At 41.8% G+C, this 16523-nt stretch overlaps 1 protein-coding gene and 1 pseudogene across 3 annotated transcripts; one reads left to right on the forward strand and one right to left on the reverse strand.

Annotated features, from left to right (window-relative positions):
• Positions 1–3257: 3257 nt before the first annotated feature.
• LOC143333556 (ras-related protein Rap-2a pseudogene) lies at positions 3258–4788 on the forward strand (annotated as a pseudogene). Its single transcript, XR_013078282.1, has one exon. The product of XR_013078282.1 is annotated as a ras-related protein Rap-2a pseudogene (transcript).
• A 2284-nt stretch (positions 4789–7072) lies between these two features.
• On the reverse strand, positions 7073–16351 carry prpsap2 (phosphoribosyl pyrophosphate synthetase-associated protein 2). 2 transcript variants are annotated; one of them, XM_076752469.1, is made up of 11 exons: positions 15932–16351; positions 15517–15569; positions 15294–15360; positions 14984–15156; positions 14755–14870; positions 14576–14631; positions 14111–14256; positions 13167–13208; positions 10970–11040; positions 10172–10318; positions 7073–9529 (listed from the first exon to the last, which is right to left on the reverse strand). In XM_076752469.1, exons 1-11 carry the CDS (start codon positions 16012–16014, stop codon positions 9371–9373), a joined length of 1113 nt encoding a protein of 370 aa, XP_076608584.1. In that variant the 5' UTR covers positions 16015–16351; the 3' UTR covers positions 7073–9370. The 2 variants fall into 2 exon arrangements, with proteins under 2 accessions (XP_076608584.1, XP_076608585.1); XM_076752470.1 differs by lacking the exon at positions 13167–13208.
• Between the last annotated feature and the right edge of the window lie 172 nt (positions 16352–16523).

A 16523-nucleotide genomic window follows, 5' to 3' on the forward strand; every position in this document is an offset into this window, starting at 1 on the left:
CCCGCCAAAATAATGAGCCAGTCCATCAAAGTCAAGCCAGCGTGGCCTGAATCCCTGCTGCAGTTCATGGAAGAAACAGTTGGGGCTTGTAAAATGTAGATGCTGGACATGTGGCATAGTAATCAGCCAATTAAATTTGTGGTGCAAATAAATAAGAACAAACTGTACTGTTCTGCTCTGCACATACACACATTGGTGTCTATACATACACCAGTTTAATTAGATTAATAGCCTATTGACCTCGTCTTTACTCTATGGCAAACAAATTGTGCAGACCCGGTGTCTGTTCAGATTGGAGCGCAGAGGCCTTAAACTGCCTCAGCTGTAAAGAGCAAATGACCTTGCAGCATGGTACACTGTTTCTGGGTCAGCCTTTAAACAGCTCATTGTTCATCTTTGTTTATGTATGCCACACAAGAAGAAGGCTGGGAACACTCACGTGAGACACTCCCATATTAGCGATTATTAGGAGCTGTTTGTTTTGCACTCTAGGTCCCTGCATGCAGTGCAAACTTTGACATTCCAAGTATAAACGTTTCCTTGTGACCTTGAGTACACATCAGCAAAGTGAGACACAGCTACACGTTCTCCTCGTCACGTAAGGCTAACATGGGGTGACTGTCGGGCTACCGCTCAAATCACACCCGCCCTGCTGATCAAACACACAAACAATGCTTAGAATACCATTACAGATAATCATCCAGCAATTGTATGTTTCCATCAGCACTCCAGGGGATCTGGCTGAAATGTGAGGTCACATTGTGAAGAAGGAGAGGTGGCAATATCATCAATCTTTCCCCAGAACGACTCACCCCACCTCTAAGTAAATGTCATCAGGTACCATCTCCTGAAACTCGATCCTTCCATTTCTCTTTGCTGTTCTTAAGACACTGCTGAACAAACTGCAATTACACCGAATAAACATCCCTCCCCTCTTCATCATTTGTCACAGGTGAGTCGAGCCCTGAGAGAGCGTTCCCCACCCAATGAAACCCCTTGTTTGTCTGAGAAGAGCGCGTCCTGCCATCAGCACACCTCTGAGCCAGTGAACTGGACAAATTCAACTTTTGACTTGCTGATGGCGCCACAAGAAAAGTGAAGCAATCATTGAAGTCATTACAATTGATCCTATGATTAACTATAGCTGCCCCGCGCTGCGCTGTGCTCTGCAGATTGTCCTGCAAACCCCCGAGTGACCAAGACAAATTCACTTTAGTTTCCTCCATGAATTCTCATCCGTCAAAGATCACGTTATTCTTCTACATGTCGTGACCTGTGATACCGATAAGAATGAGCAGTTTGAGAAAAATCTAATATACAGGCTCCCATGTTGGTGCCGTCAGGCAGTTGTGTTTACCGACATGAAGATCCTGGGAGTTGAATTGCTTAGGGGCCTTGAGCTTTAGCTTCAGACTAGTTTTGCCTCCAGAGAATGAAAGAAGCGGAGGCCAGAAAGTCCAGAGCTCATTTCCCAGAGTCCCTTGTTGAGAAAAATGTAGCGCATAACAGTAACATCCAGAGATGCACTTAAATTGTGACTGACACAGACATTTATTGTCAAAGAGGCTCTGCTGCACCACTGCAAAAGAACAAGGTCTGTGTTCTCAGCAGAAAATAAGATTTACACACATCTGTAACACAATAACGAACACAGGTACGCACACACACGGGGATGTAATCGGTTTAAATACACACTCATAGCCCAGACATGGTCCAAGAGGGACGCAGCTGTGAAAATCTTCAAATAATGTACCTGAGGTGTAAGAACAACTTCTGAGATGGCCGCATTAAAATATGGCCGTAGCTCTAAATCACATACTGAGGGTGTTAGACCAATGGCACAATGCTGAGATGAAATGGGCTTTTCATTGGCTTAATTAGCCAATATACCCCATTAGAGGTTATAACCAGTCTCCAGTGTGAACAGTTGGACTTGGACTAATGAATGACAGGTGCACAGTTCTACTTAGAAATCCCTTTGAGCTGAGGTAATGGATTTGGTGGTATCATAGCAACAAGTGAAAAAGTCTGGGCTCGGAGATGTGAGAGATCAGAGTATGATAATGATAACTGTAATCCATTATTTTTTCTACATTGTGTGAATTGAATCCAGACTGTGGAGCTTCCCACACAGCTGACATTTGAATCCTGGGAGCGCTGCGTAGACAATGATATCAAACACGCTCTTTTTAATAGAGGTTAGCCAACCAACGGTGAACGTTAAGAGCCCGGGAACAGAACGTCTGTCCCTGCATCCGCAGCCTCGGACATGTGAGCAGAGTTTCAGGCGACGACAGTGAGACGTCACCCTTTGTGATCATTGGTCATAAGGGCAATTAAAACCAGGAAGAAATGTCCAATGACAGGACATCTATTCTGAAATAAACACGGCCTCAGATCAGCCTGTAAGTAACATGTTTGGACATGGAATAAAATGACAAATATATGGAAAAAGAGGGCATTCACAACTTTACTTTGACTTTAAAGTTGAGTCTGTGGAAGTCTGAGTGGATCACATGACCCCTGATATTGTTCTGGTCTGGGGTCCACTTAAGACTGCTTTAAAGTATATTTCATTCTGAACACCAAAATGACTGCAACTCATTTGTGAAACTGTAAAACTAAAGAAAATATAATTTTCACCAAAATGTATTTAGTCTAATTTTCCTAAATTCAAGCCCAAAAAAGTGCCAGGAGAATCTAAGGCACAGATTTCCCCTCACGTGACAAAACAACCTCACCAAAAAGGTGAGGAAATAGACTACAGTCTGTTTACTGTAGCAGCTCCTCTGGAGCTTCCAATCATATCATCAGATCTTCATCAAAGGACAGATCACATGATGAAGGTCATCAGAACAGATCCTACATGAGCCCTGAGCTCAGACTGTTAGGTCCACTGCTGTGTCCAATAAAAGAGTGTCAGATGAAGGATTCATAGGATTCATGGATAGTTGAAGTATCACACAGACACATGAACACACACTGTGACATCTTCAAAAAAAACTGAAGAGTGGATCCTGGATGGAAATATCTTCTGCTTTGCACACTAAGTTTTCCAAGTAACTTCTGTCACCTGTTTTGTTCCTGTACTGCACTTGATTTGCATGAGTGTTTGTGATTGGCTGCTGTAAGTTCAGACAAGCGAGGGAGGCACTGCCCTCTCCTGATTGGCTGGGAGCAGAAGAGGGCAGGAGCTGTCTGTGAACATAAATACAGAGTGCAGCCTGACAGGCACGTTCATCTGCCATCCATCCTCTCCAACACAACTCCATCCAGCTCCATCGCTGACATCAAGACCAGTTTCCAGACAAGGCGGAGGAGAAGAGGATAAAGGACAGAGCGGAGACTCTTTCAGGCAGTGTTCTGGAGAAAAAGAGCATCATCATGTCTTTTGAAGCAAGGGAGAAGAAGGAGGTGCGTCTGGTGTTTCTGGGAGCAGCTGGAGTGGGGAAGACAGCCCTCATCCAACGCTTCCTCAAAGACACTTTTGAGCCCAGGCACCGGCGCACGGTGGAGGAGCTCCACAGGAAGGAGTACGAGGTGGGGGGCGTCAAAGTCACCATCAACATCATGGACACCAGCGGCAGCTACTCCTTCCCCGCCATGCGTAAGCTCTCCATCCAGAACAGCGACGCCTTTGCCCTGGTCTACGCCGTGGATGACCCTGAATCCCTGGAAGCGGTCAAGACTCTGCGAGAGGAGATCCTGGAGGTCAAAGAGGACAGGTACACGCCCATTGTGGTGATAGGCAACAAGATAGACCGTCACAACGAGCGCCAGGTGTCCAGCGAGGACGTGCTGTCCACGGTGGAGCTGGGCTGGAACCACAGCTTCCTGGAGTCCTCTGCCAAAGACAACGTCAACGTGCTGGAGGCTTTCAGGGAGCTGCTCCAGCAGGCCAAGCTGCCCAGCTGGCTCAGTCCAGCGCTGTGCTGGAGACGGGATACCTTCCCCAACGAGAGCAACAAACGACCTCCTATGAACAAGACCAACAGCTGCCTCATCTCTTAATGATGTGGAGCTGCTCGAAGAAAGGAGAGAGACTGAGAGAAAACTGGCCAAAAGACACTGAAAGGGCTTTGCTGGTGGGGAGAAGCAAACCAAGAGACGGCGTTAAATGTGTCAAGATTCCAATCAAACACTGAGTCAGTCAATTGTGTCTCTTCATGAGGTGTGACCGCACTGCATCGGACCAGCACGGGAGGCTACGGCGATGAAAACACGTATCACCTGAAACACATGAAAGAATGTGGTTGAACAACAGTGGAGTGAAAAAAAATGAAGCAGTGCACAGACGCTACTTACTGTGAATGTTAAAAACAGATGTAATGAATGGGGACAGAGGCAGCGTTCTGTATCATATCTTCAGCTTTCTCTCCAATGAATATTTGATGTTTCATTTTTTGTTTACGTGTTGCTGGTTAAGTGATGTAAAAGTCTGTTTACATAAGAGATATTTTTGAATAAAGTGAACAACAGAAGGAGCGCTTGACTTAGAAACTGTATATATATACTGTAATTACAGCACAGCAAACATTATGTTGTGAGTTCTTGTGCAGCGTGTCCTGCAACCCTGAAACGCTGCTTTGCAAACCCTCATGATGCACTTGGTGTGAACATTACTTTGCATACTTGCTGCTGTTTTCCTTTCTCTTATGGCGTTATTGGGTTTGCCTCATTGGATAACTGTAAATATTTCCTTTTCCTCATTACTGTATGAGACCAAGATGATGTTTCATGTTCTTATTCAGTGCGTATTTTAAGGTAAATAAAAGTTTTTGTACAGCATATCTCCACTCACACTGCTTGTCTCATCCACTCTCCACACGTTAAGTAGCTTTTTTTTGCAGATTATTTGTAAATTTTTTACTGATATGACTTTTCTTGACGAGACAAAACAGACAAAAAGGAAGTGTGTGTGTGTGTGTGTGTGTGTGGGGGGGTATATCAACATTGGAAAATCCCAATGTTATCAGCGTAAGTTATCACTGTCCAACCTGAAATACAGTGAAAGTAAAATAAAGCTTATATGGGCTGACAGAGGACGGCACATTTTAAAGTCTGTTAATTGGCTGTTAGGTATTCGGAAACAACTTTTAAACTGTAAGTAGCACGTGGTCTGTCAGAGCGCTTGGACACATTCGTTATTTAAACTGAGTATTAAATGATTATAATTCCACTCCAGGATGTATTGGGCTGACAAATTGTCAGTTTGTTTGGTTGAGACCGGCGCTGGTCTGACCAGAAATGCAAGTTTTAGACCGAAAAACAAGAACTTCTACATCTCTTGATGTATCCAAAATGACTGGCGTTGATTCACATGCATGTATCAAAAACTCCCTGAAAAGCCGTACTGATATTGCGTGGATTATCCCGATGAACAAAAAAAGTAAAATACAGACTTATTGCATTGCTCTAACAGCTGTGTTTCCATCACTTTTTGGGGACATGACACAGACTTACATTCATACATTCATACATGGGGACCTGCATTTCGCCCCCATAAGGACGGTGAGTCCCCACAATGTGACCGTGGAAACAGATTTATGTCCCCACAACATCAGAAATACATGGTCACACACATACACACAGTCGTGTTTCACACACAAAACATCACTTCCAGCAGCTCTCTGTTCTGCGTTGTACTGCCCTCTGGTGGTCATTATTTGGCAACTTCACTGCAGGTCAATACGAGGACGCAACATATCAGAGCGTCACCAAAACGAGATTATAAGGGAACCAAAAACCCTGTAAATGACATCTGTCTCCAATGACAGTGCATGAAGTCCTGAACATCCTATTGTGCTCCTACTGTGATATAGGATGATGGGATACCACAGATACTTGTGAATACACTATTAAACTAATATTTACGACGAGTGGTTAAGCTGATCAGTTTATTTGTTCTGGACATTTCAGTGTTCTCTGAGAACAGTCTCCTGACTTGTTAAATAGGCCACACAGGCCCAGAGAGGGCGAGAACGAGGTATGCTTCCTCTTTCCAAAAACGTCCAGAGACAAGGTGCATTGTTTCCCCAGAATCAGACAAGGAAGTGACCTGTGATTATCAGATCTCTGGTTCCTCTTCGTGTCCTGTTTTAACTCACAGCTATCTGCAGTCGGTCCGCAGCGGCACACAAACTCGTCTTTTTCGGCTCGTGGACGGACACGGAGAGGCAGGCGGTTCTCTTTAAAAGCTCAGGTGTGAATTAAACATTCCATTCAGGTTGTAGAAAATGTAAACCAACCAAATGTAATGCAGAAATGTAGTTTAACAGATTCTTTTCAGACATTGACTTAAGCCTAATTAGTCATTATGGCAGTTTTAACTTCTACCATAAATGAGGAGTGCTTCCATGCTCGTCTCTGCTCCTGGACTTGGTCAAAGCTCCTCAGTGTTTCATCAGTACCTGAGCAGTTGTGAACAAGTACAGGATCAGATTATAACAACAACACTGCACTGTACATCAGCGTTAAAGGTAAGCCTTCTCACACCTCAATACACTATTCTAATGTCAGTTTTATCCCTTACTCTGCTAATCTGTTTAAAACAATAAGATAAGCCAGTAGAAAGTTGAATCAGAACAGCCAACAAGGAGAGGAAAAGATCCACCAATTAGCTGCATCGCAGTGTCTTAACCGACACCTATAACGTGATCAGAAAGTTCACTTTTCTGCTCTGAAATGGAACATTTTGACCAGGAATCTTTCCTGAAAAATTCAGATCGATAATTCAATTAATATATTTAATTAATAATTTATTTTATGAGGCTAGGATTTTATTTTTTGCATTTAAAGATGTAGATAGGTGTAAAAGAAATATGATCATATAATACTGTACAGCATATCCATTTTTTGTGTGAAGTTAATGCAAAATATTGACATTTTAATACAGATTTTACAAACAGACACTGGTTTAGGATGCACTTAGGACAAGAACAAGATGCCCATTCCAACCTATAACCTAATAAACTATGACCTTACTTAAATAAAGTAAAACAAACTGCACCCGTAAGGTCATTCACCAAAGCACAATAATATGATTCCTTTTTTGGTAGAGACAAGGCACAACAAGAGGCAACCGTTTTATTTCCATACACATTGACAAACGCCGTAGAGCGAGACAGAAGGGTTGGTGCCTAAACTACACGTCCTCAACATCATACACAGGTCAGGAGAACAGTGGATACAGAGAAGACATCATGGAGTACACGAATGACAGGTTTGATACGGCAAAGCAACAGTATTCGATACAGACAACCTCCAACAACACCAGCGTGTGCATCAAGCTGTCAAACAGGCATCCATTAGCACATCGGGGGAGAAATACAGTACCTATAACACAACCAGAGTGGTAAAAAGCAAAGATGTACAGTACTGCTGTATGGAAGACTTTCTCTACAAACTTTTTGCATCAAAAGCAACTGAAGAAATAATTATGCATTGGCTTATAAAGTATATTCCCCTGAGCAAAAGGCTCAGTCAGCATAGAAATACACTATTTTCACCTAAAGCATCACTTCAAAATTTACTGAGAGAGCAAAAAAAAAAAAGTGCATGTTTAAAAAAAAAAAAAATTTTTAATGAGGAAACACCACCGTGGACAAACATTAACACCATAATGGCGTTTCTGCATGATTTTTGCCAATTTCCTAGAAGAAATGCATCTATTTTACATTACTGCTGGACATTTTTTTTACTGCACATGTCCTGTCTTTCAGGCAGCCATCGGTTTCCATTCGCTTTACAACAAGTTGCCATTATAAAGTAATGCACCTAAAGCATGAGTCAGTCCAGAGCTTCAAGCCTTCAAAGCTGGCTGCATACGTGAGCCCTCATGTCCTAAGGTCTAAGTCGAAGGGTCAGTTGGAGGGTGTGGATTACTAAAAAACACTTTTCCAACACATAGGTACATTAGCACATAAGCCCACCACACAAGCAGACTCTCAGTCACATCACCAGATAACAAGGAAAACCAAGCCGAAGCTTGACTGTGAAGGCAGGATCCTGCAAAATGATCTTCATAACAGACCAAAGTGAACTCACAAATAACGCGTTAAGAAAATCTTTGCTCTGCATTGAAGAACAGTCAGCAGTGATGTTTAGTATCTGTGGTTTTGTAGTGAATTGGCCAAAACAAAGGTGGTCTTTTTGGATGTAATTCACTTGCACAGTGAAGATGCTATCAGTCACCATCAGACAGTTAAAATAAACACAATATTGGACTAAGTATGGTCAGTATACTGCTGGAGATGTATGGCACATTAAAGGGTCAGCTCATCTAAATAAGTGAATCAAACATGTCCCTCTCACTGCTATATGTAACCGTGCACTGCTGCACATCTGCTACAGGCGCAGTACAATGGAAGTATATGGAATTTAATTTGTGGTGCTCAAATCTTTTAAATACTTGCCTTTCCAGAAAAAATGTCCAAGTGACTCAAGATAATCTGCAGACCTCTGTGAGCATAGTAGAGATTTGAGATTGAGATTTGAGATCAAATGACAGCTTTTAATTCACTGAATTCCACAATTCAGCCAAGTCTACTGATGCCTTGAGAGCCATAAATGAAACTACATTGACATCCATTGTACTGGGGTTACTACAGGAATCACAGCAGCAGATTTCTCCCAAAGCCCCATCAAACCAAAACCATGTTCTTGGCTAGATACTAATGAAGCTGGAAAAAATCTTAAAATTTAGTTGAACTGACCCCCTAATATATGCATTATAAAATGGCCACCCATACATTTCTACCTCTTGTGTCACATCGGACAGTTCGCCACACATCCAAACATTCCCACAAATGGTGCAAAAAAAGCTGCATAAAAATATAGAAATCGGGCACCAGTAAGCAGGAGTTTGCCCAGTCTCGTCTATGTGGCTGGAAACGACACGCCACCTTTAATGGAAAGAAATCAGAAATCACAGTGCTGAGCTGCCGTGAACATGAGAGCGTCTGGATATGGCTGGTAAAGCACAAAGTCCTGTTACTGGAGACATCTCTCTCTTCTCTTTTTGCAGGTGGAGCTCAGTCATTAGATGTGAGATTCTGCAGTGTGTGAGCAAGACAAAGACGAAGGCCTCGAAAAATGACTGAACGCATCAAAGCTCAAAGTCACTCGTTTGCTCTTTTGTCATCATTTCTCTGCAAGAACAGGATGCACTTCTCAACCGAACAAATACATTTTTACAACTGTTGATAAGAAGTTAAATAACTGGCTAGTTCTTAGAATTTCAATTTCCTTAAATTAATTCGGTTACACGTAATCCTGACACACATGGAACATGACAGTGGTGTGCTTTTTGGGAAGTAGCGCCCTCACTCACTGTCAGACCCACCTCCGCTCTCTCTCTCTCTGACACTCTCTAGTCGTCCGTGGTGATGTTGCGGAACAAGTATGCCATGGACTCTCCGTTGTGGATGCGCCGGATGGCCTCAGCCAATATCATGCTGACGTCCACAGTCTTGATTTTGGGACACTGTAGCTTCTGCACTTCATGGGGGACTGTGTTGGTCACCACCACCTGAGGGGCGAACGAGCGCGAAGACTGTGTTTAGGCTCAATGAGATGGGATCCACATATATTAAAAAACACTTCACCAATACGGTTTCTTGTCTGGCTGACTTCTTAAAAAACACACTAGATTTGACGCGGGAGTCAAAACCGGGACTGCAAGTAATATGTTCGAAAGTAGATATCATAAACCTAAATGTTGAAAATATTAAACTAAACTGTCAGGACTGTTTTCTGAATCCTGGATAGTCAGGAGGAACTGAAAATAGAAACTAACACTTCACAGATATTGCATGCAACTGCTGGATGAACGGATCCTTTCCTTGTTCCTTGTTCTAATTACAGCTAATTTCATGATACAACTACTGAGCTGATGAACGTTGAATTCAGAGGAAGTATTTTCTCTTCAACTGTGTCCACAAAGAATAAATGAGAACTAATAAACAGCCACATTGTACACTGGCTTAACATAAGCTCTTGACATTTTTGTCTTCCATTGTCACTCCTCCTTTTGCTTCCTTATTGACAATTAACAGGAACAATATCATTGCATGACAGCTATGACATATCAGGTTTCATTCAAACTCAACAGCACTGGCTTCAACGGATTAAAAACAAACATGAGAGGAGACACAGGTTTATGTGTCCTCACCTCATCAATGGCGGATTCCTCTATGAGGCGTGGAGCATCAGCAGACAGTAAGCCGTGTGTGGCCATGATATAAATCTTATAGGCTCCTCTCTCTTTCAGGATCTCTGCAGCTGCAACAAAGTCTCCTACATCATCTATAATGTCATCCTGGAACAAGAGAGAAAAATAGAACCTGTGGCTGAGACTTAACAATCACACCCCCGTCTCTTTCTCTTGGGTTATTCCTCTGTCATCAGGTGGCTGTCCTCACAGCATGACTGGCAGCTCAGGATAAAGGCAGGAAGATATGGACAATAGCATGTGGCCACAGTGACCACATAAGAGAAGTATTGGGTAACAAGAAATGCCAAAACCTAATATACTAGTCATAAAGTCAGTGAATTGACTCAATAAGGTCCACTATACAGGAATATCCATCTAAAGTTTGTCAAAGTTAGCATTAGCCACCATAAGCTACTGGTCACAGCAGACCAAATTAGGCTGTAGAAGCAAAACCTCACTGAACAGTGCATCAGTATGTTTCACTGCTCATGATTCAACGTTTTACATGGAAGAAAGAGGTGTGAAATGATTCTCAAAAACATGATTAGTTAAGTTCACATTTGCCCAAAAAAATCATTCTGTAGGCGAGCTTTTAGTGGTAGTACATGAGTGAATTTACGACTTATAATGAACTGAAATGCTTTGAAACGCTGCAAATGAGAACCATGAGAGAGTCATAACTGAAAGATGGCAGAGCAGCTGACAGCGACAGCTCAACCATGTCGGCTATTAGACAGTGACTTCACAGCATCTTACCACAATGATGGCAATTCTCCCTCCCACGTCCCCGACCACAGTAATAGGAGGTTTCTCCTTGGCCATCATTACTGCAAAGCAAAGCAGGGCTGGTTACCTGTGAGAGCACTTCAAGGAGGTTATACGTACTGCATTTCACCTAATCAAAAGCAAATCTCAGTAGATTGGGTAAAATGGGTTGAGAAAATGTGATTTAGGCAAATTTGCACCCCTAATTATGGGGTCTTTATTGGATGATGTAAATGATTTGTAGAAGCTCTGTAATACAATGCTGTATTAAATTTAAAATGGCAATCAAAAGTTGAAAAATGTTTCCCCCCATTGTACCACACCTACCCCAAGGAGGTTAAACTGAAATGCCAAACTTAGTACAGCACATGCCATGCAAAATCAAATGACAGGGTTTTCTGCCCAGGATACCCAATCAGAAGGCAACGTATAACCGCCTGGACACACACAACCTCAGGCCGGGCTGTGGCAGGCATATGGCAGCAGTCTGCATATGAACCAGTATGCACCACCAGACAGTCGTATTTCACACAGGACAACAGTGGCTGACAAGCACTGATGAGGGTTTCTTCATACACACTTGCCAATGTTCTGGGGTCAGTCCTCAGTCGAACATCACTGCTGCCAGCGACTACTTTTACATGCACACAATAACCTGATGGCATCTCTCATGCCAATCACAGGCGATGCAACAGCTGCATTTTCTTTTTAACCAACATCAGAAAACAATTTCACATCCAGACAGTTTCATCTGTCGGTGGGAACTTCTGAGCTGAGCTGAGCTTAATTTATCCATCAAATTACCTTCCCTAATCAGAGAGTGTCTCTTTGTTTTGTAATTGACCTGATATCACTGCAGATGACGGACACCCCTCAATGATCTCTCGAGTGTAAATTAATGTTGAATAAGGGTGAATTAAACTGGGATTAGATTCAATGTGGAGTATTTGAACGATTACCCATTAAACCCATTTTTGACACATAACCCAATCTTAAAAAAAACGCAGCTGTGTTTAAAGCATTGTTGTGCATGTAAATGTAGTCATTCAAAGGGTATAAGGAAACAATCAACTGGTAAACAATCAGCCAGCCAAGCCGATTGTAAAGGAAAAAGTATACAGAAGCAGAGAAAAGGAGGAGCATGCCTTGCAGAACACGTTGCTGAATACCGTGAGTCCCACAGCATCAGAAAACCTGGCAGTGTCACATTCAGACTTTTATCACTATTAACCAAAAACAGCAAAAGCCACGTTGTTAGCAGTACACACACTTCCCAAAAATAGATTTTTACAGCTTGCTGAGATACTGCAACAAGCTACCTGAGAAATGTTTGGTCAGATGTCTTGGAATTAAATGAAGATGTCGTCAATAAAACCCATTAATCAACACGATCTTCTGAGAGATCTGAATATCTTAAAGGGAAATTTTCAACAACAGGTTGGCCTCACATTCCAGAGACTTCTACCATAGTAATGAAACTTATACTCCACTAAATATTATTGGTGATAAAATAAACTATGCTTTTAAGCATGGTATTTTCACTGAAGTATAATTAATACTTTGATTTGGGCCGTTTTTAATGTTTGAACATACCAACCGTTCCATCCATATAGTGTCTTCTTCCCGTCATTAGATGTTAGGTTTCAAAACATGCTTTACTGTTAACGTCACATGCACGTATGACCAAATGTTAATCAGGTTTTTAAGAGCAGGTTTAATATGGGTGCACTATGTGTTGATTGGCAAGATGAGTCCAGATATTTAAGTAAAAAAAAAAAAAGTCAAACATAAAGGAAAAAATGTTTGGCATGGTTCTGGTTTGATTTATGGATTTCAAAATAAAATCAGAACACAACAAAACAAAGAGGGGTTTGGCCATCTTGTAGAACTGGCTGTCTGGAATCGTCGAAAGGAGCAGTAAACATGACAGCTAATTACTTCAAGTCGAACATGCCATGCAAGTAGCATTTGTTTAGAGCACACTGTAGCTGACGGGCCTGAAAAACTTGCAAATTGTCTTGGCACTAACAACCAGTTTGCGCCTTTCTCGTTAACTCCCCCTCCTGAATCCAGACGGTATTTTCACAAGATGCAACACAAACCCTTTACTTTCACATGCACGATTTGAGGAGCCATTTGAAGAGGAATCATTTTATAGTCAGATGTAAGTTAATGTTTACGGTCGTACTTGGGAGCTCTATGCCGGGGAACGGAGCTTGTTGTTTGCCTGCTATTACCAACAAATAAACACCACGTTAACACAAATGCACAAATATTTGACATGACAAACACATGATGCCAAGACTTGGAAAATCCTCTCGCTAGGTTGACAGAAATTACACAAAGTTCACATCAACGAATCAGACTCAATGTGTTAAAATCTGACACAAGTTCTTCTTCTGGTTGAAGCATTTTGTGGGTTATTGTTCCAAAGGAGGATTTTTTAAGTCAAGGGTGAGAATATAAACACAAGAATAGAAATACTATTACTAAATAATAAAGTGAATACTGGACGCAAATACTTTGGAGTCATTTGCCAATTACACAATCATTTGATATTATTATATAATGGCCTTACTAGGAATTAACACTGTGCAGTAAATATATTAAAAGCTATGTGCCAGAGTCTCGTTAGTATTTCTCACCAAAAAGAAATATTTTAAAATCAAAGTATGTGCCAAGACACAGGCAGCAGTTGTGATTCTATGATTATTAAGCACGTCACTCTGTAAGTTAGGAGTTGCAGCTTGCAGAGGATGCAGCATGAGTAGAAGTAGTGTATCTGTGGAAATAAAACATGCAGTAACGAAAAACTCAATTTCTTGGAATGTGGTTGATGGTATGAGTGAGAAACAGCAGAATCTACAGCTCAACAACAGGTTAGCACGTAAGAGCTGCATTAGGCTGTCCGCAGGATTTATATTATGAATGCAGTGAAGTAGCTAAACTAACAGAAATCATAAGAAATTTCTTGGTGAGTTTGACAACATAGTGACAAAAAAAGCACCTGTGAGAAACAGTTAACAGGAATATGTTTTGTTTTTTTTTAACGGGTAAAAAACATCAAGCTTTGCACCTACAAATCTGCAAAGAAAAACATCAACAGCACTCTACAGAGAGGGGTGTTCTTACAAGGAAGCTCCAGGCCTGTGTGTCCGGTGGTGTTGCGTACACATGGTGGGGAGTGTCTTCCATCAGCCATGTCTGACTCTGAACACTGAGCCTCGCCGTGAATCACAGCCAGACCCAAACGCAGGCGTTCTGCATAGGACTGAGCCCTGAACAACAAACACAGATAAAAGTCAGAACGCAGTGACGAAACCTAAATCCTCAGTCATTGGATGGAGCGATCGTATAAAGGATATTACTACATGGACTCTGGAACACTTCATTAAACTTGTAAACACAGTTTGTTTGCAAATGATTGCTTCTGTTTTTATTGACATTTTAAACAGCATCCCAGCTTTTTTGGAATCGGGGATGTATGCAAAATATACTATATTTGTATATTCAAATTAAATTTCAACATAACAATGCTAACAGAAAGTGAAACTAGCAACTCACATTTCAATGATTTTGTTATTATCCATCACTTACCTCTTAGCTGCTGATGGGGACTTTGCCACAATGATGGCATTTCTGTAATCAGGAATCTGAGAAGACGAAGGAAAACAGGCGTCAGTGCTTCATATATCAGATTGGTTGATTGATTCGGTTTACAGACGGTCTTCCCGACACTTAAACACACACAGTAGACATCTGAACGGAATTATCACCTCTTCTTGGATGTACTGAATCAAGAAAGGGGAGGCTCGCAAGTTGTCCACTGGAAAGCTGAAGAAGCCCTGGATCTCCTTCTGGTGCAAGTCCATGGTGATGATGTGTGTTAATCCTAAAAAAGACAAGTGAATAGCACAGACTTAACACAGGTAATTCACTGTAAACAATTAGATCGATAAAGAGATTTCACAAATCACAGATTGACATTCATCTTGTTCTCTTTACCTGCTTTAGCTAACATTGAAGCTAACAGCTTGCTCACGATTGAGCCCCTCTTTCTCATCTTGCACTGTTTGCTGTAGGGAAAGTAAGGAATGACTCCAATGATGTTCTTTGCACAGGAGGTCTTGAGGGCGTAAGCCATAACCAGCAGCTCCATAATGGCTGTGTTGACATCGCTGCTTGCAGAAAAAAAAGAAAAAGACAAAACACACAGACTAAAATTTCATGTAAACTTTAGCAAGTGATATTTTGAAGTTAATTTTTCTTTTAAATTTCCATTGCACTGCAAATGACATGCCTTTCTCTTACTCACCGTGGTATGGTCTGAATGATGAAGATAGTTTGTCCACGAACAGATTCTTTCACATCCACTCTAGTTTCTATTGTGAAGAAAAAGACGGGGACGCAATCGGTCAATGGAGCAAATCTGCATCTTAATTGATAACAAATCCTGCCATCCCAAAGTAATAATCATCAGTCCCCACTGTTGATAACATTTATTCTTTAATCTATAAAGCCATAATGTTCCCCCTCACCTCTGTTAGACTCCTGATAGACCACAGACTTCCCCAGTTCAACTCCCAGCCGCCTGTGAATCAAGAGCACTAAATTACAGCCAGACTGTAACCAGGTGTGACCAAGTTAATGATGACACTGCTCTGCCAAAGCCGAGTCTCACAGGTTAACCAACAGGAGGCAGTTGGCACGTTATCCATTCATCCATTCATTCATTCATTTATTTATTCATGACCACACAGACTTGTTGGCAAAAACATCTGGAAGCGTTCCTCAGCGGTCAATGTCACACAACACACGATTTATGTCCAATGTTACACAACAATCAAGTATCACATATTTGTCCTCGTGGACGCTCACAGTGGGATGTGATGTCCGAGTATTTTATTTAACATTAACAAGCAGTCACGTCACTAGAAAACGAGAGAAACTTACTCTGTTATCTTCTTAGCCAATTCTGTGCATGCCACGGAGGAGTTTGCGGAAAAGACGCGATAGCCACTTTTAGCGACGTTCATTCTGCCTCTCAGAGTGTTTTTCTTCCCCGACACCGACAGCAGTGTTTAACAACCGGCCACAGCGTATGTGTCCGATTTTCTTCTTATGACGCTGTCGTTAGCTAACCAGCTAGCTAGCTACCTACACCACACTAGCCTGCTAGGTGAGCTACTTACATGAAATTACCGTCACTTTAAGTCAATAAACTTAGGAAGAGCATAGCTACAAAACAAATATTTAGCACTGCCTCTATTTTACTAATGAATTCGACGGCTGGCGGACCAACGGCTGACACCTGTCACTTTGTGACTACTGTAGCCTGCTAAATGTGACACCTCGAGCTACGGGGTCCGCTTTGGGTCAATATTGCCGCCTACGCTTTGCGGAACAGGCTTTGGTGGTGAGTCATTGTGTGCGTTATTTCGGTTTCAATGTACCCATTAAGTGTTTTAATTCGTTTTCCTTAGAAGTAAGGTCTAACTATATTACATATCTAATGATTACCATTTTTTTTAATGTTTTTTTTTTT

This window comes from Chaetodon auriga, chromosome 16 (genome assembly GCF_051107435.1).
Source record: "Chaetodon auriga isolate fChaAug3 chromosome 16, fChaAug3.hap1, whole genome shotgun sequence".
In the NCBI taxonomy this organism is placed as follows: Eukaryota; Metazoa; Chordata; class Actinopteri; order Chaetodontiformes; family Chaetodontidae; genus Chaetodon; species Chaetodon auriga.

Coding starts and splice junctions, on each gene's coding strand:
- prpsap2 (XM_076752469.1), bottom strand. CDS start 16,014: ATGAACGTCGCTAAAAGTGGCTATCGCGTCTTTTCCGCAAACTCCTCC. Junction 15,570..15,931: donor TTGGCTAAGAAGATAACAGA/GTAAGTTTCTCT, acceptor CTTGATTCACAG/GCGGCTGGGAGTTGAACTGG. Junction 15,157..15,293: donor ATCATTCAGACCATACCACG/GTGAGTAAGAGA, acceptor TTCTGCAAGCAG/CGATGTCAACACAGCCATTA.